The 26,722-nt window shown below is 41.5% G+C and overlaps 2 protein-coding genes and 1 pseudogene across 2 annotated transcripts; all 3 read right to left on the reverse strand.

Annotated features, from left to right (window-relative positions):
- Positions 1-6,398: 6,398 nt before the first annotated feature.
- Positions 6,399-7,343, reverse strand: LOC112865693 (olfactory receptor 51I2-like; annotated as a pseudogene).
- A 6,346-nt stretch (positions 7,344-13,689) lies between these two features.
- LOC112865694 (olfactory receptor 51L1-like) lies at positions 13,690-14,641 on the reverse strand. Its single transcript, XM_025928775.2, is given in 2 exon segments — positions 13,690-13,759; positions 13,761-14,641. Coding segments are annotated over 2 exon segments (951 nt in total).
- An 11,094-nt stretch (positions 14,642-25,735) lies between these two features.
- Positions 25,736-26,722, reverse strand: LOC112865696 (olfactory receptor 51M1). Its single transcript, XM_025928776.2, has one exon. The coding sequence runs from the start codon at positions 26,720-26,722 to the stop codon at positions 25,736-25,738; it is 987 nt and encodes a 328-aa protein (XP_025784561.2).

Raw genomic sequence — 26,722 nt, forward strand, 5'->3', positions numbered from 1 at the left:
TTATGTTTTTTTTTTAATTAAAAATGTTTTTAATGTTTATTTATTTTTGAGAGAGAGAAAGAGAGACAGAGTGCCGGGAAGGGAGGGAGGGCAGAGAGAGAGGGAGACACAGAATTTGAAGCAGGCTTCAGGATCTGAGCTGTCAGCACAAAGCCAGACACGGGGCTCGAACCCACGAACCTTGATATCATGACCTGAGCTGAAGTTGGACTGAGCCACCCAGGCATCCTGAAATGGAATTATGTTTTAAATAATGGAGACTGTAATTTTCTGCTATCAAAAAAACAGGAATTATATAACTTATATTTCAAATAAGGCTAAGAATATCAGAGTATCAGACATCGTATACTTTTGGAACTCCACATTTCCTATAAAGTTTTCCCGTAATAAATTGAAACTAGCAAAATCCTAATACTCCACATAGGTAAACACACACTACATACATTTAATTTACTCTATTACAAATGAATTTGTGCTGTGTGTGTAGAATTCAATTTTATACATGTTTTATGAATTTTAAGATGATCATTCATGTATTCTCTTTCTGGGTTAGCCAAAATTACCTATCTATCTATCTATCTATCTGTCATCTATCTATAATCCGTCTATCTACGTATCTATCATCTATTATCAAATATAAGCTGCTTTTAGGGAAAATGCTTTTCATGTTTCTTGTTTTTTTTAATCTTTCTATAGTTCTATTTCCAACGAAAATGAAAATGCAATCAATGGAACAACAGCGAGAGACCTCATTTATCTTAAAAAGGGAAATCAGGCCTTCCATAAGGTTGGACCAATAGGCTTGATGTGTGATAGATCAAAGCAAGCAGGCAACAAACCTAAACAGAAACAAATAAAAAAAAAAACAGCCTGCAATGTTAATGTCTAGCTGTGTGATATTTGTTTCAGGTTTAGTAGACTCTTTCTGCACATGAAAAACTGAAGTTTTCTTACTATATACTAGAACTCTGTATTAGTATACATTTCCCTCAGGTTCTTAAAACACCTGAAACTTATTTTCACAAGTTGCTGACATTTTCCATGAGTGTTTCTTCTGACCTAAAATATGCCTTAAATGCCCACAAATTTAAGTTTGTTCTCAGAAGCAGAGGAACTTGTCTTTCCAACCTAGGTCAATAAAACAATAAAGTTATCACATATATGTGAGCACCGTCCACCATCTCTGCATCAGCAGAATTATAAAAGGGATGAGAACAGCTCATTCCCATCTTCTTTAAAACAGGTGTTTGGGGCACCTGTGTGGTTCAGTTGGCTAAGCATCTAAGTCCTGGTTTTGGCTCAGGTCATGATCTCACTCTGCCTGGGGTCAGGTCCGTGTCAGGCAGAGCCTGCTTGGGGATTCTCTCTCTCCTTCTCTCTCTGCCCCTCCCTTGATGGTGCACATTCTCACGTGCTCTCTCTCTCTCAAAATAAATAAATTTTAAAAATAAATAAAAAAAAGCAGATGTTCAGGTGTGGGCCAAACTCTCCTGTTTGTTGCTAAAATGTGAAGGGTGTAGGTCTGCTTGTACATACTGGGGAAAAACACAACATTTATAAGTAGAGGGTTAGAGATAAAACAATTTCACAATTCTGTTTACTGGAAAATTAAGCAGACAATAAAGAAACAGGACAAAAGCAACCATTTAAATGTTTTCTAGGACTCCTGGTAAACACAAATTTCCATTTACTAAAAATTTAAATTATACATTAAGCATAGCTTAAGTGGCAGTCCCCCTCAATTCTCAGCAAACACATAATGCATCCTGATAATTACCTCTTTGTAACAGAGTAAATGCACCTGGTTTCAGTCTGAATAGTTTTATGGATATGTCTTGCAGTGAGAAAAAGAATATGCAATGCATTTTTGGAACCCTGGCTTCTTGGATGATGAACAGAAAAGCTCAATTCCACATCTTCACCCATGACCACTTCTAAAACCAGTCCTGATTCAAAGACAAAAACAAATCCTAGACTCTTTCTAATAGTTAAATTTGAGCAAGTTTTAATAGTGAGTCTGATCAGTGTTACAAGAAGGTATTTCTCTTGTTTTGTGTACCCTTACAAAACACAAAATGTTCTTCCTTTAATAACCTAAATATCTTCGCACGACAGTTTATCTTTTACTTTCCAGGAAGAGAAAATGTGAATAGCATGTAGAAAAAGCTTCCGTCACAGTTAGCAACTAATTTTCCCCAATCCTTAATATCCAATATGAGTGCTAATTTTTAAGTTTATTTTGAGGGAGAGAGAGCACGAGCAGAGGAGGGGCAGAGAGAGGGCGAGAGAGAGAATCCCAAGCAGGCTCCACACCATCAGCGCAGAGCACACTTGGTGCTCAAATCCTTGAACCATGAGATCATGACCTGAGCTGAAACCAAAAGTCAGACACCAACTTGAGCCACTCAGGTGCCCCGAGTATTAATTTTTAAATAAAAGTTGAATACAAACATGTAAAAGGTCTGAAGCAATTTTAGGAATATGGAAAGCTTAAAGTAATATAGTAGGTTGGGAAAATATCTTGATCTCAGTGAGTGGCAAAATGTTCAGTATCATGAACTTGAATTTAAACAGGGCACGTTCGGTGCAAATGAGGTGAAGAGGTTTACAGTGTACAACAAACAGAAGAGTCTCTAGATCTGGAGTGCTCTCTTCCAGTACCTTGACAAATGGCTCAGGTGAGATGTCTGTACATTCATTGGGGTAAGAATATTTTGCAAGGCAGGTATATGACTGGATACTTGAGACGAATAAGAGGCATACAATTATCACTGAGTTATGAGCCACTAATCAGAACATCTTCAGTGTAGAAGGTGATACAGAAAGATTGTAGGTTGTGGAAAGGAAAGGGATACACAATTTTTACTCCTAGTCTTCTGTGAATCTCCCTATTCTGGGCAGGGAGGAACACATTAACACCATGAAATCCGAACCTGGATTCCAGGATGTCTGAGACCGAGAAAAAAGCCACAATGTGAGCGGTCATCAGATTCCGTCCCCCAAGGGGCGACACTATTGCAGGGAGAGATGGAAGAAAGAGAATGATGACTAGGCAGAATGGATATATTTACAAAGGGGAAAAAAAGTACAATTATGAGCAGCATAGAGATATTCTCATGAGAAAAAGAACCTATATGCATGGAAGCTTGTAAAAATAGTTTTTATAAAACCTATAAGAAAAAAGGAACCCATATTCAAACCTGAATTAGTCTTCATTACATTTTGAGGCAGATTACTAAGGTGTTCAAGGATGAGGAATTTTAGGGGCGCCTGGGTGGCTCAGTCCATTAAGCGTCTCAGGTCATGATCTCACGGCTCATGGGTTTGAACCCCGCGTCAGGCTCTGTGCTGACAGCTCGGAGCCTGGAACCTGCTTCAGATTCTGTGTCTCCCTCTCTCTCTCTGCCCCTCCCTTGCTCACGTTCTGTTTCTCACTCTCTATCAAAAATAAATAAACATAAAAAAATGTAAGGATGAGGAATTTTAAACCATAGATACATATATACTTGAATTCAAATCTCTTTTCATGACCCATCATCCCTTGTATGTTGTGAACAACCTACTTTAGAGAGTTGTGTCGATTTGGGAAATATATTGCAAGATATAACTTTGATAACACCCTCACACATCCCCTTTCTATTTTCAAATTTCCTTTCAAATGTACTCTTATCTCATATACCATATCTGAAATATCACCATAGATTTTCTTTTTATTTATTTATTTTTTAAAAATTTTAGTTAGTTATCATATAGTATATCAATGGTTTCAGGAGTAGAATTCAGTGATTCATCACTTACATATAACACCCAGTGTTCATCCAAACAAGTGCCCTCCTTAATGCCCGTCACCCATTTAGCCCATCCCCACCCACCCACATTCCTCCATCAACCCTCAGTTTAGTCTCTATTGTAAAGAGACTTTTATGGTTTGTTTCCCTCTCTCTTTTATTTCCCCTTCCTAAATTTTCATCTATTTTGTTTCTTCAATTCCACATATGAGTGAAATCTCATGGTGTTTGTCTTTCTCTGCCTGGCTTAGCATAATACACTGTAGCTCCATCCACATCATTGTGAATGGCAAGATTTCATATTTTTTGATCACTGAGTAATATTCCATAGATTCTCTATACATGATAAAGATTAAAACATGTGCATTTCCCCCAAAGTCTCCCAGATGTTACTAGGAATGTTTAACTTAAGTACACATACTGGGACTAAGAGTAAATTTTGCATTAAGACCAGAAAAGTTTTACTGAGAAGTTAAAGAGCTTAATATTTGAGGAGCATATTCTTCTGACTTCAGAAAGAGATTCTGAAAAAGTAAGAGAGGGAGAAAAATTGTAGTCAATACAGAAACAGAGGAGAGAGAAAGACTAATGCGTATACAGTGTCATCAAATGAGGTTTTTGCACATAGAAAAAAAGGGGTGATATTAATATAAAGGTCAAGGAAATGTATGTAGACCTGTATTCATTCATTCATTCATTCACTCATTCATTCATTCAATAATTAATTTGTTCATTTAGCAAACATTTATTGAGGAGCTAGTATGTTCCAGGCACGAGAGGGACCACAGTGCGTAGTGTATGGTGTGAATGAAAAGACACTGTCCTGCCTTACCGAACTTAAAATGTACCAGACATCAAAAAAATTACAATAGTACAAAGATAACTACTTGGTTACAGTTGTGATGTGTTGTATGAGACAAACAACAAGAAGGAAATGTGCAGTTAGAATTCATGATGGGATTCTCATATGGGGGACAAGTCGTCTTGTGAGGGGGAGAGAGACATGCCCATGTACAATAGATTCTTCCAGTGAGGTTTTATCAGAGGGAATTAGTGTTATTCCCCAAAGTCAATTAAGTCAGTATTCCTCAAGAACTGTACAGACTCCTGATTTACGAAACTGTTGCTTCTGGGATTATTCTCAATTGTAGGATTTTGTTCTTAGTACCTAGTTTGTGTCTAATTGCCCCAAGGTTTGAACAGGTTACAATTAAATATATGTATATATACATATACACTTAAATATACACTTAAATATATGTATATATACATAGTTATGTACATTTTTGTAATGAAGTGTTGAACGTATTATTCTTTTTTTTAATGTTTGTTTACTTTTGAGAGAGAGAGAGACAGAGAGAGTGCAGGGGAAGAGCAGAGAGAGAGGGAGTCACAGAATTTGAAATGGGGCCCAGGCTTTCAGCTGTCAGCACAGAGCCTGAAGAGTGGCTCAAAACCATGAACCGTGAAATCATGACCTGAGTCTAAGTCAGACACTTAACCAACTGAGCCACCCAGGTGTCCCATGAATGTATTATTCTTAATTTTTAAAAACAATATAGATGAAGGAAGAATTCTTTTTGTTCTTCTCTTCACCATTACAGACCCCTCCAAAAGAAGCTATTACTGTTATCAATTTAGCATATATTTAAACACTAAGTGATATTTTTATATGATTAAATTGTTTTATAAAAAGCATTATCAAATGTGTGTGTGTGTGTTAGTATCTCTTGCTTAAGCCTTGTGAGTACCTATCAACCTGGATCTTGTTTTAAATTTTATTTTTACATTTTATTTTATTTTTTTGAGAGACAGAGAGAGACAGAGCATAAGCAGAGGAGAGGGAGACACAAACTCTGACTTGTCAGCACAGAGCCTGATGTATGGCTCGAACCCATGAATATGAGATCATGACCTGAGCCAAAGTCAGATGCTGAACCAAATGAGCCACCCAGGTGTCCCCTGGGTCATTTTTCTAAACCATAGAATACTCCACTCCTAACTCATTTAACTATTTCCCCATTGACAGCCAGTTCATTTTTCTTTTATTATTTTATCTCAAACATTGCTGAAATGAAAATTCTCATTCACATCTCTGTGTTCATAAAAAAGCATCAGAGTATAAAACTAGGGCCGTGCTAAGAATTGGAATTTCTGGGTTAAGAGTAGGTACGTTTAAAAAAAAAAAAAGTTTTTTAATGTTTATTTTTGAGAGAGATAGAGCATGAGTGGGGGGAGGGGCAGGGAGATAGAGGGAGACACAGAAACTGAAACAGGCGCCAGGCTCTGAACTGTCAGCACAGAGCCCAAGGCAGGGCTCAAACCCGTGAACCGTGAGATTATGACCTGAGCCAAAGTCGGTTGCTTAACTGACTGAGCCACCCAGGCACCCCAAGAGTAGGTACATTTTATGTTGACACAACCAAAAGAGCTGACAAAATACTATACAATACTGATTTACATTATGATATCTTGTATATGAAATGTGGGTTCTCAAATTCATCAACATGCAGCCTTATCAAGCTTTCTAACTTTGATAAGGTGAGGAGCACTCTGTGCTTCACTGGACCACCTTTGATGATGAAAATGACTGGCTGGCAGGTAACCATCTCATCGGCCCCACCTCCTGTATTTCCTTTGAAGAATGAGTTGGATTAGTGCCTGGCGAATCTGCTTTGTCTTAACACTGTAGATGATGGGGTTGAGCACAGGAGGAACCAGGAGATAGACGTTGGCCAAAGTAGATGGACAGCAGGCGCAGCGTGCTTCCTGAAGCAGTGGACCAGAGCCACGCTGATCATGGGCATGTAGTACACAAGCACCGCACAAATATGTGAAACACCTGTGTTGAGGGCCTTCCGCCTCCCCAGAGGTAATGCCCAGCACAGTGTAGAGGATCAACACATAAGAGAGGATGATGAGCAGTGAGTCCAGCCCAAAAGTGGAAATAATGCAGAGCCCCAGGATGCTGTTGGGACGTGTATCCCCACAGGGCGGCTGGATTAGATCTAAGTGAAGGCAGTAGGAGAGGGAGAGGACGTTGTGGCCACAGAAGGGCACACGCTTCAGGAGGAAGGGCAGTGGGGACATGAGCATCACACTCTTCAATCCAAGTGCAGCACCAGTACCAGCAGTAAGGGGCCCTGTCAGGATGGCGGTGTACCTCAGTGGGTTGTAGATGGCCAGAAAGCGGTCCACCGACATGGCCAGCAGAACTCCTGACTCCATGATGGAAAATGAATGTATGGAGAACATCTGCAACAGGCAGGCTTCAAAGCAGATCTCATTGGCACCAAAAAGGAAGATGCCCAACAGAGTGGGCTGTGTAGAAGCAGAGACACCAAGCTCTGCAAAGGCCAGCATAGCTAGGAAAAGGTACTTCGGCTGGTGCAGAATGGTGTTTTTCCTGATCACTGCCAGGATTGGGCTATTGCCCATAAGGGCCACCAGGTATATGGAGCAGAATGGGAAGAAAAACCAAGGGTGCAGGGCCTCCATACCAGGGAGGCCAGTCAGCAGGAAATATTTGGGGATGAATTGACTGCTGTTGAACATTTTCCTATGTCTGGAGTCCAGGGACTTTGACCAAGGCAGGTGCCAGAGATACAACCTGGGGTGAGACACATAAAGGTTATTGGAGGTTGGAAACCTGAGATTTCCTCTGCCTTGTAGGATCTGCCAACTCATGTCTCTCCTCCCATTCATGACCAGTACCTTTTGGTCTTCGATGATAAACAAAAATGTGGAGTCATGCTTGCAAATAGGTATAGTTCCAGAATAAGGGAATCTGGTAGAGTATTTTAGCATCATATTTAAAACTGATCCATAGTGGGTTCACTGAGTATATTTGATGAGAACTGAATGTTTTCCATGTCTCCATCAAGAGAGGGTATTGTGTAGTTTTAAAAAGACATTATCGGGGCGCCTGGGTGGCGCAGTCCGTTAAGCGTCCGACTTCAGCCAGGTCACGATCTCGCGGTCCGTGAGTTCGAGCCCCGCGTCAGGCTCTGGGCTGATGGCTCAGAGCCTGGAGCCTGTTTCCGATTCTGTGTCTCCCTCTCTCTCTGCCCCTCCCCCGTTCATGCTCTGTTTCTCTCTGTCCCAAAAATAAATAAACGTTGAAAAAAAAATTAAAAAAAAAAAGACATTATCATAAGGACACTAACACAATGAAAGCTGTAATCTACCAGACATTCTATAAATTCCCTATTAGAAGATGTTGGATTTTAAGGAGCCAATGGGGATGGGGGTTAATAAAATTACTTCAATGTTGGCATAAAATCGATCAAGAGATACAGCTACTAAATGCCCATCTCTGCTACTCCAAGTAGCATCGAAGACTGCTCTTCCCTGGAGACACAGACTTATCTAGTTTTACTGGATAAAACATCTCTAAATTGGGCTCAGTTCTCTGTGTTCCTTCTTCAACCTCCCGGATGATCCCTTTGGCTCTTATAAACAGTAGGAGAAAGCACAGAAAAAGTCAGTGCTTTTAAGGTTAATGAAAAGAACCCACTGGAATTTCTATTAATGGAAAGAAGCATTCTGCCCATTGGAGAATTCCCCTCCCATTGTCAATCCACACATGACAGCATGGTTAATCAATACTTACTATGTCAATGGAAACGACGGGCAGTAGTCCTGGAGCATGGTCCCTTCAGATCATATTTCTGAAACTGCACATATAAAAACAAAAATATTTATACATGATGGCCTACCTCAATAGTGCTGATATCTTGTGAAACCCTGTCTGGGAAGGCAACATGCATCTCTTTACACTATCCAAAAGATGTATCTGTTGAGAGAGGCAGAGACCTCTACATACCAAGAAGAGGTATCTATGAGAAGACTTCTGACCTCAGGATGAAATATCAGTTTAAAATCTATGTGTTAGAAAGAAAAATGAGAGAGGAAGAAAATGATATCTCTCTCATCAAGTATAGAAACCCAGATCTTATTCCCCACTGGAAGCAAACGCAAAAACATGACATGGGGAGAAATACATAGGCAATGAGGAAGTTAGAGATACTGAGTGATGGGATATGGTTGAGTCTGTAAGCCATGTTTTTAAATTCCTGATTTCTACTTTCAAGTGAGCTCTATGTTTAAATATGTAAAATGGAAATAGTCATACACTAGATAAAAAAATTAAGGGGACTAAACATAATAATGTATATAAAAGAGTCTTATAGGGGCGCCTGGGTGGCTCAGTCGGTTGAGCGTCCGACTTCGGCTCAGGTCATGATCTCACGGTCCGTGGGTTCGAGCCCCGTGTCGGGCTCTATGCTGATAGCTCAGAGCCTGGAGCTTGTTTCGGATTCTGTGTCTCCCTCTTTCTCTGACCCTCCCCTGTTCATGCTCTCTCTCTGTCTCAAAAATAAATAAAATGTTAAAAAAATTTTTTTTAATAAAAAAAATAAAATAAAAGAGTCTTATAAAGTACCCAGTAATCATCAGCTATAAGAAAGTAATATTGGCCATTGTGGAGGGCATTGGCTCTTTGGTGAAGAGCCATGGCTTCTCTCTGAGGGCTAGACTTCAGTGATGACATAAGGTGTTCCTTCATCAGGAACATTTTATGCTGCTGCTACTCTGAGCCTGACCGCTTTTCTAATTAGTATATTGTCCCTTTCATCTTGACCTTCCATTCCTCAATTCCGCATATTAACAGTCTAAGTCATTTACTTCCTTTTATAGTGCATAAGATTCTGATATGTTTTTAGCAGTCCCTTGGATTACTTAGAGTTCAGTATTCACTTAAAATTGTGTGCCTTATTTATTGCTCCCAGTTTGTTCCTGTTATGTATTTTGGAATTTCGGAGCAGTGTGCATAAAAGATAGGGTTGCAGACTATGGAACCAGATTGCCTTGGTGGGAATCCTGACTCAGTCATGATCCGAGGGGCTCTCCATTCCCTACCTGTAAAGCAGAGAATCACTATAATATGTAGCCACAGGCTTGTTTGAAGCTTAAACAAATGAGCCTGTATGGACCAGTTAGCATAAAATACACTTTCAGTAATTGTTACTATTGCAGGTGAAATGATAATAATCGTGTCAATGAAAGTCAGGCTTTTAATTTTTATATAATCATTTTTCACTCAGACCTTTCTCTCTCCATCTTTATGGATAATATTCTTTTTCTTTTCTTTTTATTTGCAATTAAGCAATTTCTTAATTGCCTAAGATTTTCTAGATTGAAGAAATCAACTTTGTATCTTTATGCCAGCCTTTTTACATTGAGTCATTATAGGTGTCTGGAATGCCTCGGAGACATCATTTACTCCTTCTTCCTTATCCATCAGGGACGCTGCATGTCACCCATATTTTAAAAGCCTGCTGCTTTCCACAAGTACCTGTGAGCATTAAAAACAAACAAACGGGCGCCTGGGTGGCTCAGTCAGTTAAGCATCTGACTTTGGCTCAGGTCATGATCTTGCGGCTCATGAGTTCAAGCCCCATGTAGACCTCTGTGCTGACAGCTCAGACCCTGGAGCCTGCTTTGGATTCTGTGTCTCATTCCCCCCACTCCGGCTCTGCCCCTCCCCTGCTCATGCTCTGTGTCTCTCTATCTCTCAGTAATAAATAAACGTTAAAAAAATTCAAACAAACAAACAAACAATGTTTGCCTGAGAAGTGAGCCCCTGTGTAGAACTGCCAGTACGGAGTATCACCCACCACCTCAAAGGAAGCCCATGAAGCCTGAGAGAGAATATGCCTGTGTGTGGTACTGGCTGTGGGAAGTGAGAGTGGTCTGAGGTCCAGCCTACACTTTGGGTTTGTCGTCTTCATTGTCTGTTGGCCAGTGTATTAATTTTGGAGACACCAAGAAAAAAAGGGAAAGAACCTGATTCTAAAATGCATGGGATCCCCCTGGCACTTCAAAATGGTCTGGTGAAGAGGGAGTCAGTGGCATCTGAACATCATCCATCGGTGTGAATTAGTAAGAGGAACAGTGATTTTTGCTGCCCAGCTACTGTTGAAGATGAAAGGAAAAGTCTTCGTATCCCGTATGTTCACCCTCTTTGAATGGCATGCTTCTTAGTGCTGATAAAACTCCAGTGGGACCTAGCTTCTTGACTTGACTGGTCTGTAAATCCTGACACACCCTAACATGTCTTTTCCCTCATGGTCATTCCTGTTCTTTTTTTGTTGTTGTTCTGTTTTGTTTTTGTTACTGTTTACTTTCCATGCCTGTTTTTCCTTTCTTAAGCACTTCAGCATTTAGTACAACTAAAAATCACATTTTAGAACAAATACAACCTGCACCGCTGTTGTATAACATCTGGCTCAGATGTCAGTCCTGGGATGTCTTCCTCATGTCAGGCATGTGGTTAATCACTTTCTGCACCAGCACCTCTCCCTACTCTAGCACTCAGTCCCATATATTGCTGTTTAGTTGTTTGTTAGTCTTCCAAGGAACACTTAGGCCTGTATTTTGAGCATGTCCCCAGGGCTTTATAAAAGGGAAGGGATAAAGGGAGGGAGGGAACAGGAAAGAAGGTGCATGTTGATGTATGGTGATATATTCTAGGCTGGGAGCGTAGGGCAGGAAGTGGTGGAAGAACTTTGTCTTCTTCTATCGAATGAGAGTCTCTCTAAAGACAAAAATAATGTAATATCCTTTTACTTCATTGTAGATGAAGAGCTGTTATTATAGGAGGTCTGAGGTCCATGCTGATGAGTGAGGTGTGTGGGTTGAGTGGGAAATATGAGGACAGGCTAAAGCAGGTCTTCTCCTGAGAATACTCAAAGTGACCCACTCTTATACATTTTACAGCTTGAGAGAGTGAGAAGTTGGCATTTCAAGTGACTTGCTAAGTCATGCTGGCAAAACTGCAGTTAAAGAGGAGACAAAGAAGCCTGGACAAAAGCCACACAAGGAAGCCGGTGATAAATGGGTTGGGCATGGGGATGAGTCAGCCAGAAGAGGGTGAAGGACTGTGAAAACCACAGGTCATCAAGGAGCTAGGGTTGAGAGGGACCAGGCCCCACAGGTTATGTGGCTGCCTGCATGGGACGGAGGGGACAAGGACCATTGATGTGGAAAGTGAAAGAGAGGAGGGTAAATGGCCCTAAACAAAGATTTAAAAAGATAATTAAATATCTAGTTTAAAAAGATTGGATTTGGAGACAAAATGGCGGTTTCCCTGTCCCAGATTTCCTGAATTAACAGAGAGGAGTTAAGTAAAACAGACTCAAGTGTTTCTCTGCCATAGTGAGGGTTTCTGGATAAAAGTCTGCATCCTGCCCGGAGGGCAGGGGTCTTTCATGGCAGGAGGAAAGGGAACAGAAAGCCTGTACTGGAAAGGAGATGCATCTCAGAAAGAAAACCCTGGGTTCAGATCACCTGAACAGATTTCCCGTTCTCCTGATCCCACAGGCTGGACTTCAGGCCAACCCCGCTCCTCTCCTATAAAAACCCACCTGCCCTTCAAGGTGGCAGGTCTCAGGCCAGATCTCTACCTCACTACCTGGAAACAGGGGCTAACTGGCCTTCTTCTTTATCATGACTTCAGAATTAGCCTTCTCCTTCCCCCAGTTTTGCCAGTCAGTCCCCTGGGGGACACAGGTAAACCAGCTTCAGAATGTGCTGCCTCCGGGCCTACAGAAGTAATTAAGCCAAGAGCAGAGGATCCCAGGGGATGCTGTCTGGGGAACCTTAAGTCAAACTCTGAGAAAATATAGAACAAGATGGTGCATGCATGTGTGGATGTGTAAACATACACGTCCATGTGAGCATTCTTTTGTGTGCATTTGCGAGTGTGTAAATTTATGTAAATGTGCATATGAACACATGCCTGTGTGTGCATATGTGTGTAGATGTATGCATAACCATGCTGCTTGTTTGAGAATTTTGTTTGCAAGTTTGCATGAATCTATGAGCATGTGTCCACAAATATAATTGAATGTATATTCACGTAGGTGGTGATATGACATAGGTATGTCTTTAAGTCATTAACCCAAGGAAAGAACCTCCAGATCTGAGAAAAAAGGTGCAATTAATTGAGTGTAGATTCATGTCTGTATATGTGCATGAGTGTATTGCATTTCTCTCTAATCTTATGTATTTGTATGACAGTATATGTTTGCTTAAAGAGTCATCTAAAATACTCTTATAATTGTCTTATATCCTAATCCTTATTAGTCAGTGACATTCCTGTGTCCTGTAGGGACAGGAGAAATTGCCTTATGCTGAAACTGGCAAAGTATGATCTAAGCAGCCCTTGGAATTTGCACCTTGTACTAAGATCTGGCAGTTCTTTTGTTAGGTTAGTGGCTCAAGGACATACTTCTGTCAGTTCGTTATACTACCTACAGGTCTGACACACTCTCGGCCCCAATTTTTCTCATTCTGGTTATAAATTAGGCTTTGATGCCTCTCCTCAACTTAGTTCTGTCCCAGACTATGAAATGGACAAAAAAAGCAACATTGGAAAGTTCCTCTTAGATCTAAAAATAAAGTTATCCCCGGTGAATGTGTATAGCAGAAATATATTTTGATGAATTGTAGCCAACTCTGAGGTTAATCCAAAAAATGTGAAGTGATGATTCAACTTCCCGAATCATCAGAGTAACTTATCACCAATGACATTATTGTACAATTAAAGTTCTACCAAATAAGTAGAGGAGAAAACATAAAAATCACTCTGAACATGCAAACATTTGAGTAAAAAATATAATCATTCTTTTTAATGTAAGAAAGTAGTGGATATATATTTGTATGTGTATACATAAGTAGTAATAAGCATCAACTTTTTTTTATTTTAACATTAGAGTTAATTCATGATGTACCATCAAACTAAGATAGGTAAACAGAACTTGTTTTGTGGTATGAAGGCTCTAAAAAGAAGGTTTCACTCATTCCTCATTTGAAGTTGCTCTAGTCCATTCCCAACGTCTCACTGTGTCTTCCCCAGTGAAACCACCTTGAGGATGGCCCTGCGGATCTGCTGGGTCTTGATGCTATAGAACAGGGTTCATCAGGGGTGGTAAGAGCACAGAGACAGTGCCCATGAAGATGTGCACCAAGGGTGAGGTGTGGTGCCCAAACCTGTGCACAACAGACAGGCCTAGCACAGGCACATAGAAGCAGAGCATGGCCAGGATGTGTGAGACACAGGTGTTGAGGGCCTTGAGTCTCTCCCCGGCAGAGGCGATGGCCAGCACAGTGTGGACGATGATAGTGTAGGAGAGCAGGATGAAAAGGACATCGGAGCCCATGGCCAGCATGATGATGCACAGCCCATAGAGTCTGTTGAAACATGTGTCAGAGCAGGCCAGGAGGACCATGTCCTGGTGAAGGCAGTAGGCATGGGACAGTGCCCCGGGGCGACAGTAGTCAAACTTCCGTAGGTGCAGTGAGGGTGCCGCAGTGATGGCAGCACTCCGCACGCCCAGCACAGCCTCGGCCAGTGGCACACAAGAACCTGTGAGCACTGATGCATAGTGCGGTGGGAATCGGATGACCACCGGGCAGTCCAGAGCCATGGCGAAGAGCACCACTGACTCCATGAAGGAGAAGGAGTGTAGAAAGTGTTGCTGCAGAACACAGGGCACCAGGCCCACCATCCGGGCATCAAACCACAGCACACCCAGCACTGAGGGCAGCGTGGACATGCACAGGCCCAAGGCTGTCACAGCCAGGATGGCCAAGAAGTAGTACATGGGCTGGTGGAGAGAAGGCTCAGTTCGTACCAGATGCAAGATGGTAGCATTACCTACGAGGGCCACCAGATATCCTACAAAAATGGGTAGTGAGATCCAGTGGTGAGCCCATTCCAGGCCTGGGAAGCCAGTCAGCAGGAACGTAGAGAAGCTCACGTTGGCATTTGGTAGGGTGGATATCCTCATTCTCAAGAAGTCTATTCGCTCTAGGAAAAGAGGGTAGTACTTTGAAGGTTACTAGATCGTTACCATGAGCACCTCTGCTATCACTGGACACCAGTCCCCTGCTGGTGTGGGCTCAATGACCTCTGGCCTCTGCATGCCGTGGACTCAATGACCTCTCAATTCACCAATGCCCACACAAACAGCTTGTCCTTTTCATGCTTCCTCCCTTCTTTCTCTTCTTCCCATTCATCCCTCTACTTACCTCAGTGACAGTAAGCCTCGACAAGGGTTTTCTCTGCTTTTGTTCTTTTTTTTTTTTTTTTAATTTTTTTTTTAACGTTTTATTTATTTTTGAGACAGAGAGACAGAGCATGAACAGGGGAGGGTCAGCGAGAGGGAGACACAGAATCTGAAACAGGCTCCAGGCTCTGAGCTGTCAGCACAGAGCTTGACATGGGGCTCGAACTCACGGACTGCGAGATCATGACCTGAGCCGAAGTCAGCCGCTTAACCGACTGAGCCACACAGGCGCCCCTCTGCTTTTGTTCTTAACCACTAGTGAAAGATAAGGTTGGGTTTTTTTTTTTTTTAACTTAGAAAAATCTAGCTCTCCACCTTAATAGAATGCTGAGATACTCTGAAACTCTGTTACTCCTAAGTTGTCTTCTGTGTCTGACCTTACCCCTTTGAGATTTTCCTGTAGAAGAAATTATATCTAATTTTTCTAAGCAGATTGAGAACGCCTTAGAGAGTTTCCTCATCCAGTCTGCTCTCCAGTTTATCTCCTTATTGCCATTATGAGATCCTCTGCACATATCCCTTTGATCGAGAGAAAAGTTATCCTGCTTCCCTCCACACCCAACCTCTCTCAAAGAACCCAGGACTAGCTCTCTAGTACCTTATGCTTCAAACATCTAATGTCCCTGGGAAGTCACGCTCATTCATCCTATATAGTCTACCTCTTTAAAGCTGCTTCCTTTACTATAATTCCTGGAATTTATTTATTTTCAAATCTAAATTCAGAGTCCACTGACATTCCTTTTCCTTCCTTCCTTCCTTCCTTCCTTCCTTCCTTCCTTCCTTCCTTCCTTTTAATGTTTATTTTTGAGAGAGACAGTGTGCAGGTGTGTGTGAGTGGGTGAGAGACAGAGAGAGAGGGGGACAGAAGATTCAAAGCAGGCTCAATGCTGAGAGTAGAGAGCCCGATGCAGGGCTTGATCCCACAAACCATTAGATCATGACCTCAGCCGAAGTCAGATGCTTAACCGACTGAGCCACCCAGGCACCCCTCTTTCTTTCTTTCTTTCTTTCACTCTTTCTTTCTTTCTTTCACTCTTTCTTTCTTTCTTTCTTTCTTTCTTTCTTTCTTTCTTTCTTTCTTTCTTTCTTTCTTTCTTTCTTTCTTCTCTGTGTTTTTAAAGGTGCCTGTCCTCAGAAATCAAGCTGGAGACCTGACACAACTTTAATAAATCAGGGCAACTTATTAGAGTGTATTTCCCAAGTAGGTATTGCAAAAAATGCATGTCAGTAAGTGTACCTTGAAACAGAAGCAATAATGACAAAGCTTGTTCTTTGCTTAAATTAGTTTATTAAAAACCAAAAATAGGGATACCTGGAGAGGTGCTCACAAGACAAGCCCTGCTATCCCGGATCTCCGTGTCTGATACAACATTTGCTTCTGGATCCTCATCAGTAAAGTAATGATAATGATATTTCCTAATTAAAGAATGGATGTGTTTTTATTTGCACATGATTTATATAAAATTTAGCACCAAGTCTGGAATATAATAAACAATAAATGTATTTGTTGTTGTCAAAGCACTGATTTTCTTGTATTCTTCCCCTACAGTTTTTACTCTTTATCTCCTCCTGTTATGAAAAAATTAACTCCATCTCCTCTTTAATATGACAGTGCTTTAGACCTTGGCATAAGTACCATGTGCCTTTGGAAGATTGGGGAACTACTGACAGTCAAACAGACTGAGGGAGTAATTGGGGCAAAGTGATAAAAGGGGATACTGAGGAATAGATCACAACACATACCGAGGGACAGATAGGATGAAGCTGAGGAACGGGGGAAGGTATAATGAGGGTCAACTAGAGGAAGGAAGAGAGACAGTGAAATTGTGGCCTTAATAAGAATATGCTGAGGGAGACCCATAGTTCAGGAAGCAGAGGAGGCTGGAAGAGGAGGAAATGGATGAAGAAGGACAGGGTGTGGTGAACACTGGTGAGGAAGATGTTGAAGGACAGGAAAGGGTCAGCTGGGTGTCAGGGAGAAAGGAGCTTGTGTGACTTTGAGGAAGAACCTGAGAAACACAAGATGAGGGCATGTGAGGCAGACCTGGGAGGACAGATGAGCTGGAGGATGGTGAAGCTGAAGTCAGAGAGAGGTTTCTGGAAGGCTGAAAGGAGGGAAACTGCCAGACAGACACAGACCGAGAACTGGGGAGAGGTCAGGGCCTGAGGGACAGCGAAGGGGAAAACCAAGGGCTAAACTGATAGGAAGCTTAGAGACTGAGGGAGGATTGGAGGGGGGAGGAAGAGAGGGAGAACAGAGAGGGGTAGGGGCAGAGTTGAACAGAAGAGGGGAATTGAGGAGAAGGAAAAAAATCTCCTGTGAGACAACTTGAGAGAGAGGCTAGGCAACAGAGAGGCTGGAGATGGGGGATATGGTCAGACACTGAGGCACTGACATGGAAAAATGTGAGGAACGGAGAGATGGGAAGGCACCCGGGAATCTCCCACAGCTCTCTGTTCAGTCTTACCCTCTCAAGCCCACTGGGCAGTGAAGAATCTATGGACACCTGTGGCCCTCCAGACATAGTTCATTAGGCAGTACAGTGTGGTGATGAAGGAAGTAGCTCTGGAGTCAGATCTACATCCCAATCATAACTCCCCCATTTATTAACTCTGTAGTTGTGCCAATTATTTGCTAAATCTCTGTTTCCTCACCTGAAAGAGTAGGCCAGTTACTCTCCCTGCTTTGTAGATTATAGAGCCATTTACAAGAAACTAAATGTGGTGCAGTTAGAACCATACACTCAACGGCTGTAGATTATTATCTGCCATTTCCAGCACTGCCTTCTTATTGGAAGATCTCCACAACAAGTATCTACCGTATGAGACCTATAGCTCTTCCCTTCATTTCTGCAGCAAGCTCTAAGGGAAGGTCAATCAGCGATCCAATAGTAGCGAGGAGTGAGAAGCTCAGGGTTGGGACTTTGAGCTCTTTAAGCAGTTTTTGAACAGCCAGCCACATGACTTGGGTGAAGTGACTGAATCCTTCTCCATGTTTGTCTTTTTCTGTGATGGAGAATTTTCACATGTTCCCTGCCTTCTTTCCAGGGAAACTATGTTGGGAGCCACATACATTGGGATAGAGTAGAGATTATGATCCATCCCTGCCATAATCCTGTATCACTCTAGTCCAAAGCCCAGCCCAGTGCTGGGGGAGGTCACCAAGAGGCCATGACTATAGGTTGACCTACAAGATGGACCCAGGTAATCCAAGGTTTCTGACCTTTCACCTCCAGCCTTGGAATGTGCATTCCACCTGCCTTCCCCACTCTCAGAAGTTGCTCCAAGGACACAGCCTTAAAAGAGTAAGGTGTTTTGAGCCCATCTGGATGGTGTACATGACCGAACCCAGTTAAGATTCTGGTGATGGGTGCAGAGAGCTACTTTTCTTGTGGTTCCCAACATATGCCTTGTATATAAATTCCCTTGCTTATTAAACCTGCCATCTACCAATCTGGAGGGGCCTGCCTCCTTCATTCTCTCCCTGCCCTCCATGTGCCAGGGCCAGTTTTACATTTTACCCAAGAAGCTGCTGTGTTTGCACACCAACCCCCAGTAACAAATTCTTGTCTGTCTTTCTAACCCAAAAGATCAAGGGGGAAATATCATGGAACAGTAGCTCTAACCACAGACTGGCCATAATCCTGGAAGCTGCCCTATCCCATAACTCTCCTTGTAGACTTGCTAGATAAGAGATACTAGAAAGGTCACTGGGTTGGCTGCCTCTATCCACCTTCAACACCTTACTGGTCCCTTGTTGTCTGTGGCTTCTTTCCCCAACCTTGTAGTTCTTCTCATTTCCTGTCCCAGCCTCTTCTGATTAAATCAGGATGCTCTGCTGCAATGGCACTTATATGCCTCTCTGTCCTCCCTTGGGTCTTAGGCCCTCAGAGGAAACTATTTAGACGGCTGTAGACCTGCAGACACCGAAGAGGGATCAGTATCTTCCCAGAACTTAGTCGTTGGGCACACCATTTTTCTTTCATGGAAACTTAGCAACTCGCAAGTACCACCATGAGATATTTCGGCAGATCAGATTATTCTTCATTCTCTTCTCCCACTAGCTGCTATTGTTACAAGAAAATTTACTGGTTGACCCTTCTGTGGTTTTTTTCCCCAGTCTAGCTTCCCTTTGAGACTCTCTTTCCTGCTAGGTAGTTATTCCTGCTCATTCATTCAGCAAATATGTAGACACTGAAATCTTTGGGACATATACTTAGATGCAACAATCAATAATACATAATCTCTGTCTGCTTTTGAGAAAATGATTGTGTTTTGTAGGAGGCGGACTTGAAAAGGACTAACTCTTCATGACAGAGTAACAAACCAAAAAGATTCACAGGAAATATAAGTATTTAACAGATATTCTTTACTCTTTCACTGGATCCAGCATTCCAGATAGGGAAGGAAACATACAAAGGCTCAGAATTGTCACAAAACAAGATATTGTAAAATTATGTGAATTTCAATGACCTGAAAAATGTGTTTCAGTTATATGAAAAATATGTATTTTACAAATAGAATGCTAGCTTTAAAGTCTTAAGAAGGCATTAGGATATTAAATGACATGATTGTAAAGAAATTTTTTGCACATGGGAGTGTAGAATTGGTGCTGGTAAATGGGTTGTGCAATTTATTGTCATTAGCATGAATATAACTTTGATGAGTCTTGTTTTGTTGGTTGGTTCTCATTTTTTATCTAAGAGGAAGGCATGGTAGTTGAAAACATAGACACTACACGGGTATAGAAATTCTATGTATAAACTTAGTACTAAAGAAGTTCATATCTATAGCATAGAAGTTAAGGAAGAACTAAGTAATTTTTTTTTTTTACTTGAACTTCCTTCAGCAAAACAGGCCCTTGTCCCAAATAGACTGACCCAATCTGGAGAGAAGGTCTGGCATAACCATCTAGGAAAATTATACAGAGTTGTAATTGGGTCTTGGTCTAGGATACAGGAGATATTTAACTAAGGAATGTTCCTTTCCTCTGGGAACCTCAAGCTCCTCATTTTAAAATGTCAAACACAAGAACATCTACTTCATAGCTTTGGTGTGAGAATTAAATAAAACACTGAGCATAAAAATTGTTAGCTTTCAGGGCACCTGGGTTTCTCAGTCGGTTAAGCATCTGACTTTGGCTCAGGTCACGATCTCACAGTTCATGGGTTCGAGCCCTGTGTCAGGCTCTGTGCTGAGGGAATCCTGAGGGATTCTGTGTCTCCCTCTCTGTCTGCCCCTCCCCTGCTCACACTCTGTCTCTTTGTCAAAAATAAATAAAATACATTGTTAGCTTTTTTTTTTTTTATTTTTTTTTAAATTTTTTTTTTTCAACGTTTATTTATTTTTGGGACAGTGAGAGACAGAGCATGAACGGGGGAGGGGCAGAGAGAGAGGGAGACACAGAATCGGAAACAGGCTCCAGGCTCTGAGCCATCAGCCCAGAGCCTGACGCGGGGCTCGAACTCCCGGACCGCGAGATCGTGACCTGGTTGAAGTCGGACGCTTAACCGACTGCGCCACCCAGGCGCCCCTGTTAGCTTTTATCATCATTGCCATCATCAACATAATCACACATACATACTCTTGTACTCTTTGTAAGACATTTTTTTCAGTTATAAAACTCAAATGTGGTTTTTTTTTTTGGAAACTTTGAGTAATAAAAAGATGGAGAAATGCATAGAAAAAAGACATATATCATAGCTTTTTTCCTATGGATATAAATAGTTGTTGCACAGCAATTGCTTTTTACAGAAATATTTTAAATTTCTTAAATTTAATATTATGTTGAAAATAGTGCTCTCAGTATTTATGTATACTTTTTAATAGCCAACTAATATTTTATCAAATGAATATACTATAATTTATATAACATTCTCTTCCTAGATACTTGGGATGCTGTGAGGTTTTTTTTTTTATCAAAATGAACAATGACACAATTAACGTGTAATATTCATTTATTTATTAATACAACAGATATTTATTGAGCACCAGTGTAGGTGCTAAAGATAGCTCTGTGACCACACAGAAAAAATAGGTCCTTGTCCTCAGGGAATGCAAATTTTTATTTACAATTATTTCAGTAGGATAGATTTCTAGAAGGGGTGCTTCTGAGACACAGAGTATGAATGCATTTAAGTCTTTCAAGGCATCTTGCTTTCTGTAAAAGACAAATCAATTTATGCTCTCACACCAGTGTATGAAAATCCCTTCCTTCCCATGTGCTTGTCAGCACAGATCTTGATTATGAACTCTTTTAATATTTGCTTATTAACAAGATTAAAATATGTTAATTTGAGTTTTAAGTTCCTATAAGATAGAAGTTTTCAACAATGTCATTATCTGTATTTATTTCCTAATTGCAAAAAGAAAGATACTTAGTGGCCTGTTTGTTCATAAGTGGCAAAAATGGGACTCAAAGTCTAGTCCAAATCCAAATCCTATGTTCTTTATACCTCATTCTGCTAACAGGATCCACAGAAAACAAGTTTCCATTCCATATGGGGAAGCCCATTCTGAGTGTCAGAGCCAACATTCAGTAGTGTGGCCTCCCATGGAGACTTCAGTTAAAGCTCAGAATGGAACCTATGTTTAAGGAGCACTTGACTTTAGGACTGGAAAGACTCTAGTGCTCCATAGGGTCTCCCACGCCCAAACCACTGGGATTCCAATGGCCCTCTACTCACACACACACATGCACACATACAACCCTACACAAACACAAGAGCTTTTACATCCAGTTTTAGAGTTTGGTTCTTTTTAAAATTTCATTTTGTATTTTTGTTTGTATTTAAATAGGACATATTTAAATTATAAAATATAAAGAATGATATAATAGCGCCTGGGTGGCTCAGTTGGTTAAGCATCTGACTCTTGATTTTTGGCTCAGGTCATATCTCAGGGTTGTGGGTTCTCACCTCACATCAGGCTCTGTGCTGAGTGTGGAGACTGCTTGGAATTTCTCTCTCTCCCTCTCTCTCTGTGCCTTCCCCGCTTGTGCTGTCTCTCTCTCTCTCTCCCTCAAAATAAATAAGTAAATAATTTTTTTAAAAAGAGAATGATATAATAACCACCTGAGTAAATATACATCTATATGCATACCTGTTTTTTTTTAATGTTTATTTATTTTTGAGAGAGAGAGACACAGTGTGAGTGGGGGAGGAGCAGAGAGAGAAGGATACACAGAATCTGAAGCAGGCTCCAGGTTCTGAGCTGTCAGCTCAGAGCCCATCGTGGGGCTGGAACTCATGGACCATGAGACCATGACCTGAGCCGAAGTTGGAAGTTTAACCCATTGAGCCACTGAGGCTCCCCTATGTGTACCTGGTTTTAACAAATCTTAACATTTTGCTTATTTGCCTCACGTTCTTTTTCTAGATCGAATTAAAACCTTCCATGTAACACAGCTTACTTGATTTACTTCTTTCTTTTCCTGGAGCTGTTTCTAGCATTTCCTATTTATCAATCTCAGCATAGTTTTTAATGCTTTTCCTGTGTACAGATATATACAGGATATACATTTGGTATTATCAAGTTTTTTTTCCCAATTTTGCTAACTTTATTGATAAAATATGGTGTTTTTTGTTATTTATTTTATTTTTCAAATTTCTTATGAAGATGAACATGTTTTCAGATGTTTATTGGCATATTTTTTTTTTTAATGTTTATTTATTTTTGAGAGAGAGAAAGCACAAGTGAGGAAGGGGCAGAGAGAGAGGGATTCAGGACCGGAAGCAGGCTCGAGGCTCTGCAATGACAGCAGAAAGCCTGATGTGGGGCTTGAACTCCAGAAGCACGAGATTGTGATCTGAGCTGACATCAGACGCTTAATAGACTGAACTACCCAGGCGCCCCTGTCATATTCATTTTTTGTGTATATGCATTGCCGATTCATATCTTTGCTTAATTTCTTGTTGGATTCTCTGTCTTTTAAAATTTTTGCTAATTTATAGAGATTCTTTATATATTCTGAACCTTAAGCATCAGTTGCTCATATAGATATACATTGCAGATGAATCTCCTAGTTTGGTTTGTGTTGTCTCTTTGTTTCTGGTATATTCTGTTTTACTGTATTTTCATTGTCTGTCTATCTATATATGTGTATCTACTTACCTATTCTCTTGTATTTTCTTTTAAAAAGCTTCAAATTTTCCTTTTAACATTTATATCTTTAATTGGATACATTTTTTATGTGTACTATAAGGTAAAGATCAAATTGTATCTTCCACATGGATAACAAATTTGGCTAGCACTGCTTATTAAATAACCCAAATTTACCTATTTTTATTTTTTAACATTTTTTCAAGTGTTTATTTATTTTGGGAGGAGGGGCAGAGAGAGAGAGGGAGCGAATTTCAAGTAGGTTCTGTACTGTTAGCTCAGAGCCTGACATGGGGCTCGATCTCACGAACCGTGAGATCATGACCTGAGCCAAAATCAAGAGTCAGACGGTTAACTGACTAAGTTACCCAGGTTCCCCCCCCCCCAACTGTTTTTAATGTTAACTTTTTCAAGTGCCATCGTATCTGAGGTCTTTGTCTGGTCTGCTGCTATCACCATCTCTCCCATTTTGGCCAAGCAAACAGAAAAAAAAAAAAAATTAATCAGAAACCAGTCTGGCAGATATCAACCATGTGTGTACCATCCAAAGGAATGGTATAAACTAAAGAAAAAAAAAGTGAAGAGGTGGGGGACACTGTAATATAAGGGCAGGAAAAATTACCTTGTGCGGAGGCAAGAATATGGGAAACTCTAGACTCTTAAGTCCAAGGAAAGAAAGAGAAAATTGAGTTTATAATTTTTTAAATATTTATTTTCTTTTTTTAATGTTTTTATTTATTTTTGAGAAAGAGAGAGAGACAGAGTGTGAGCTGGGGGGGGGGGGGCAGAGAGAGATGGGAGAGAGGGAGATGCAGAATCCATAAGTTCAGCACAGAATCCACCCGTAGGGCTTGATCTTGTGAACCACAAGATCATGACCTGGCCTGAAGTTGGAAGCTCAACCGACTGAACCACCCAGGCAACCCTTTAATGTTTATTTTTGAGAGGTCGAGAGAGAGAGAGAGAGAGAGAGAGAGAGAGAGAGAAAGTGCTCGCGCAAATGGGGGAGGGGCAGAGAGAGGGAGACACAGAAACTGAAGCAGGCTCCAGGCTCTGAGCTGTCAGTGCAGAGCCCAACACAGGCTCGAACCCACGACCATGAGATCATGACCTGAACCAAAGTCGGACACTTAACCAACTGAGCCACCCAGGCACCCCGAGAGAATTTAGTTTATTAAACAGACTCAGCAAGGTTTCTGTTCAGGCCGTTCAGGAATGAGGGGTGGTGGACTATATACAGGTTTTCCATGCCTCAGGACTGTGAAGAGTAACTCTCAGTAAGCACTTCCAGGTCATGGTAACCTGTGGCATAGGAGGCTGGAGGCCCAGAGGGCCTGAATTGAGTGAAGCAGAGCTAGGATACTGATGAGGAACACCCTTTGATAAATGCCATCATAAGGGAATCCTCCTGGTCTTCCCGGGTGTGAAGAGAAACAGTTTCCCTAGAAAAGAAGTTCTCTTTCTCAGTTTCGAAACTCTGCTTATGCATTTATGTATCCAAAAATTAATGGCATTTATTCATTGAGCATCTGTTCTCTGCCATTCATTGTATTTATGGAGATGTACTGGTTAACAAGATGCATAATTCCTCCAGGGAGCTTAATTTAGAAATCCATTCTGGAAAAAGACAAAAAAATAAAAAAAAATAAAAAAAAGGAAAAAAAAAAGAAAAAGAGAGACATGGGGGTGGAGAAGGAGGAGGAACTAAGCTGGAGCATGAAGGAGCACATTATTATGTGACAGATGTTATGCTGGGAAATGCAGGGTTCTGAGGGAGCAGACACACGGAGCATCTACTTTGATGTTGGAGAGAGGGCCCTTAGGGAAATATCCATGAGGAAGCAACCCCAATGCTGAGACTCCAACATGAATCTCATTTCGTCAATGGTATGGGCAATCTTCTCTGCCAGTTTTAGGTTCACAATCTCCTGAGCGATGGGATCATGACTTACAAATGTTTGCGGTATTTTCCTTCATTGAAATTTTGCCGCATGTCATGTCATTGTGCAAGATCTCACAACCAAAGTGCCTAGGAACAAACACTGACTTCTGATTCCTGACAGTAAGTCCACAGGAAAGGTAAAATCAGAGATGTGAGGAGTCAGGAGTGGGGTCAAGGGCTTTTACTAGATGAAGAGGATGAGGAGGGAGCACATCCACAGAAAGATTTGGAGGTGTTTTACCTAAATCAGCCATTAGGGAAGAGTGACAGGTTCTGATTCTTCCAATGTGACTAAAGAGTCCAAAGGACATGGCTTAACCAGTATAGAAAGTGAAGAGAAGGACTTTGACCAGGTAGAGAAGAGGGAAGCAGTCCCAAGGAACCATTAATGAAAGGTACTTTTCTTGAGGTTAATTTATCTCTTCTTTTCCAGGTTCTGTTCCGGATGCTTTTTAATGTACTTTTCCTTTTTAATTTTTGTTCCGTTCATTTTTGTTTTAATATTTGTACCTTGTTGATGACCCTCAACAGAATCTTCTTCTGGGCCGTTTTTGGTGCTACCAAAACAGCAAGGTCTCATACGTAGGAGGAATTATAATTTAAGCAAGAGAACATCAGCACTCGTAACCCATAACTCAGGAAAGAAATCCATACGTATTTTAATTAGGGCAGTGGAAAAAAAACTTGGGGAACATGTGGGGTGATGGTAGGTTCTCAATGCTTTAAATCTTTGGCCTGATTTGGGAACTTCCTCTGAGCACCCTCTGGAATCTTTAGCTCCAAGACTTAGTACTGACCTTCCTAAGACTGAGGAGTTTGCTGATGACATGGCGGATCTCCTTGGTCTTAATACTGTATATAATTGGATTAAGCATGGGAGGCACAAAGAGATAGACATTGGCCATGAGAAGGTGGACAGCAAGTGGGACGTGCTTCCCAAAGCGGTGCACGAGGGACAGCCCCACCATAGGCACAAAGAATATCAGTACAGCACAGAGGTGTGAGGTACATGTTTGGAAGGCTCGGAGCTGCTCCTCTTGGGAGGCCAGTCTTGCCACGGTGTGCAGGATGACCCCATAAGACAGTGCAATGAGCACCAGGTCCAGCATCATAGTGAACACCACCACTGCCAGCCCATACAGGTTGTTGAAGGTGGTATCTGTGCAGGCCAAGTGTATCACTTCCTGGTGTAGGCAGAAAGAATGGGAAAGGACTCGAGGCCCACAGTAGGGAAAAGTCTTCAGGAGGAGGACAAGGGGAACTAGGGCCACAGGTCCCCGGAAGATGACAGCCAGACCTGCCCTGATCACTCGCTGGCTAGTGATAATGACCGAGTACCTAAGGGGGTGGCAGATAGCCAAAAAGCGGTCAAAGGACATAATAAGGAGCACTGAGGACTCCATGAAGGAAAATGAGTGGATACAGAACATCTGGATCTGACAAGCCACAAAGTAGATGCCATGAGATTTGAACCAAAAGATTCCCATAGTGGTGGGCAAGGTAGACACTGACAGCCCCAGGTCAGTGAAGGCCAGAAAAGAGAGTAGATAGTACATGGGTCTGTGCAGACGAGGGTTGGTCTTAATAACTATCAGAATGAAACAATTGCCTGAGATGGCCACAAGGTACATAAGGAAAAAGGGGATGAAAATCCAGTGTTCGATGGTGTCCAATCCAGGAAAGCCAGTGAGGTAGAACATGGGACTAAACTGAGTAATGTTGGATAAGAGCATGAATTGAGGACTGAAGAGAGCTATCAT

The sequence above is a fragment of the Puma concolor genome, chromosome D1 (genome assembly GCF_028749965.1).
Source record: "Puma concolor isolate L17-30 chromosome D1, mPumCon1.1.hap2, whole genome shotgun sequence".
Taxonomy (NCBI): Eukaryota; Metazoa; Chordata; class Mammalia; order Carnivora; family Felidae; genus Puma; species Puma concolor.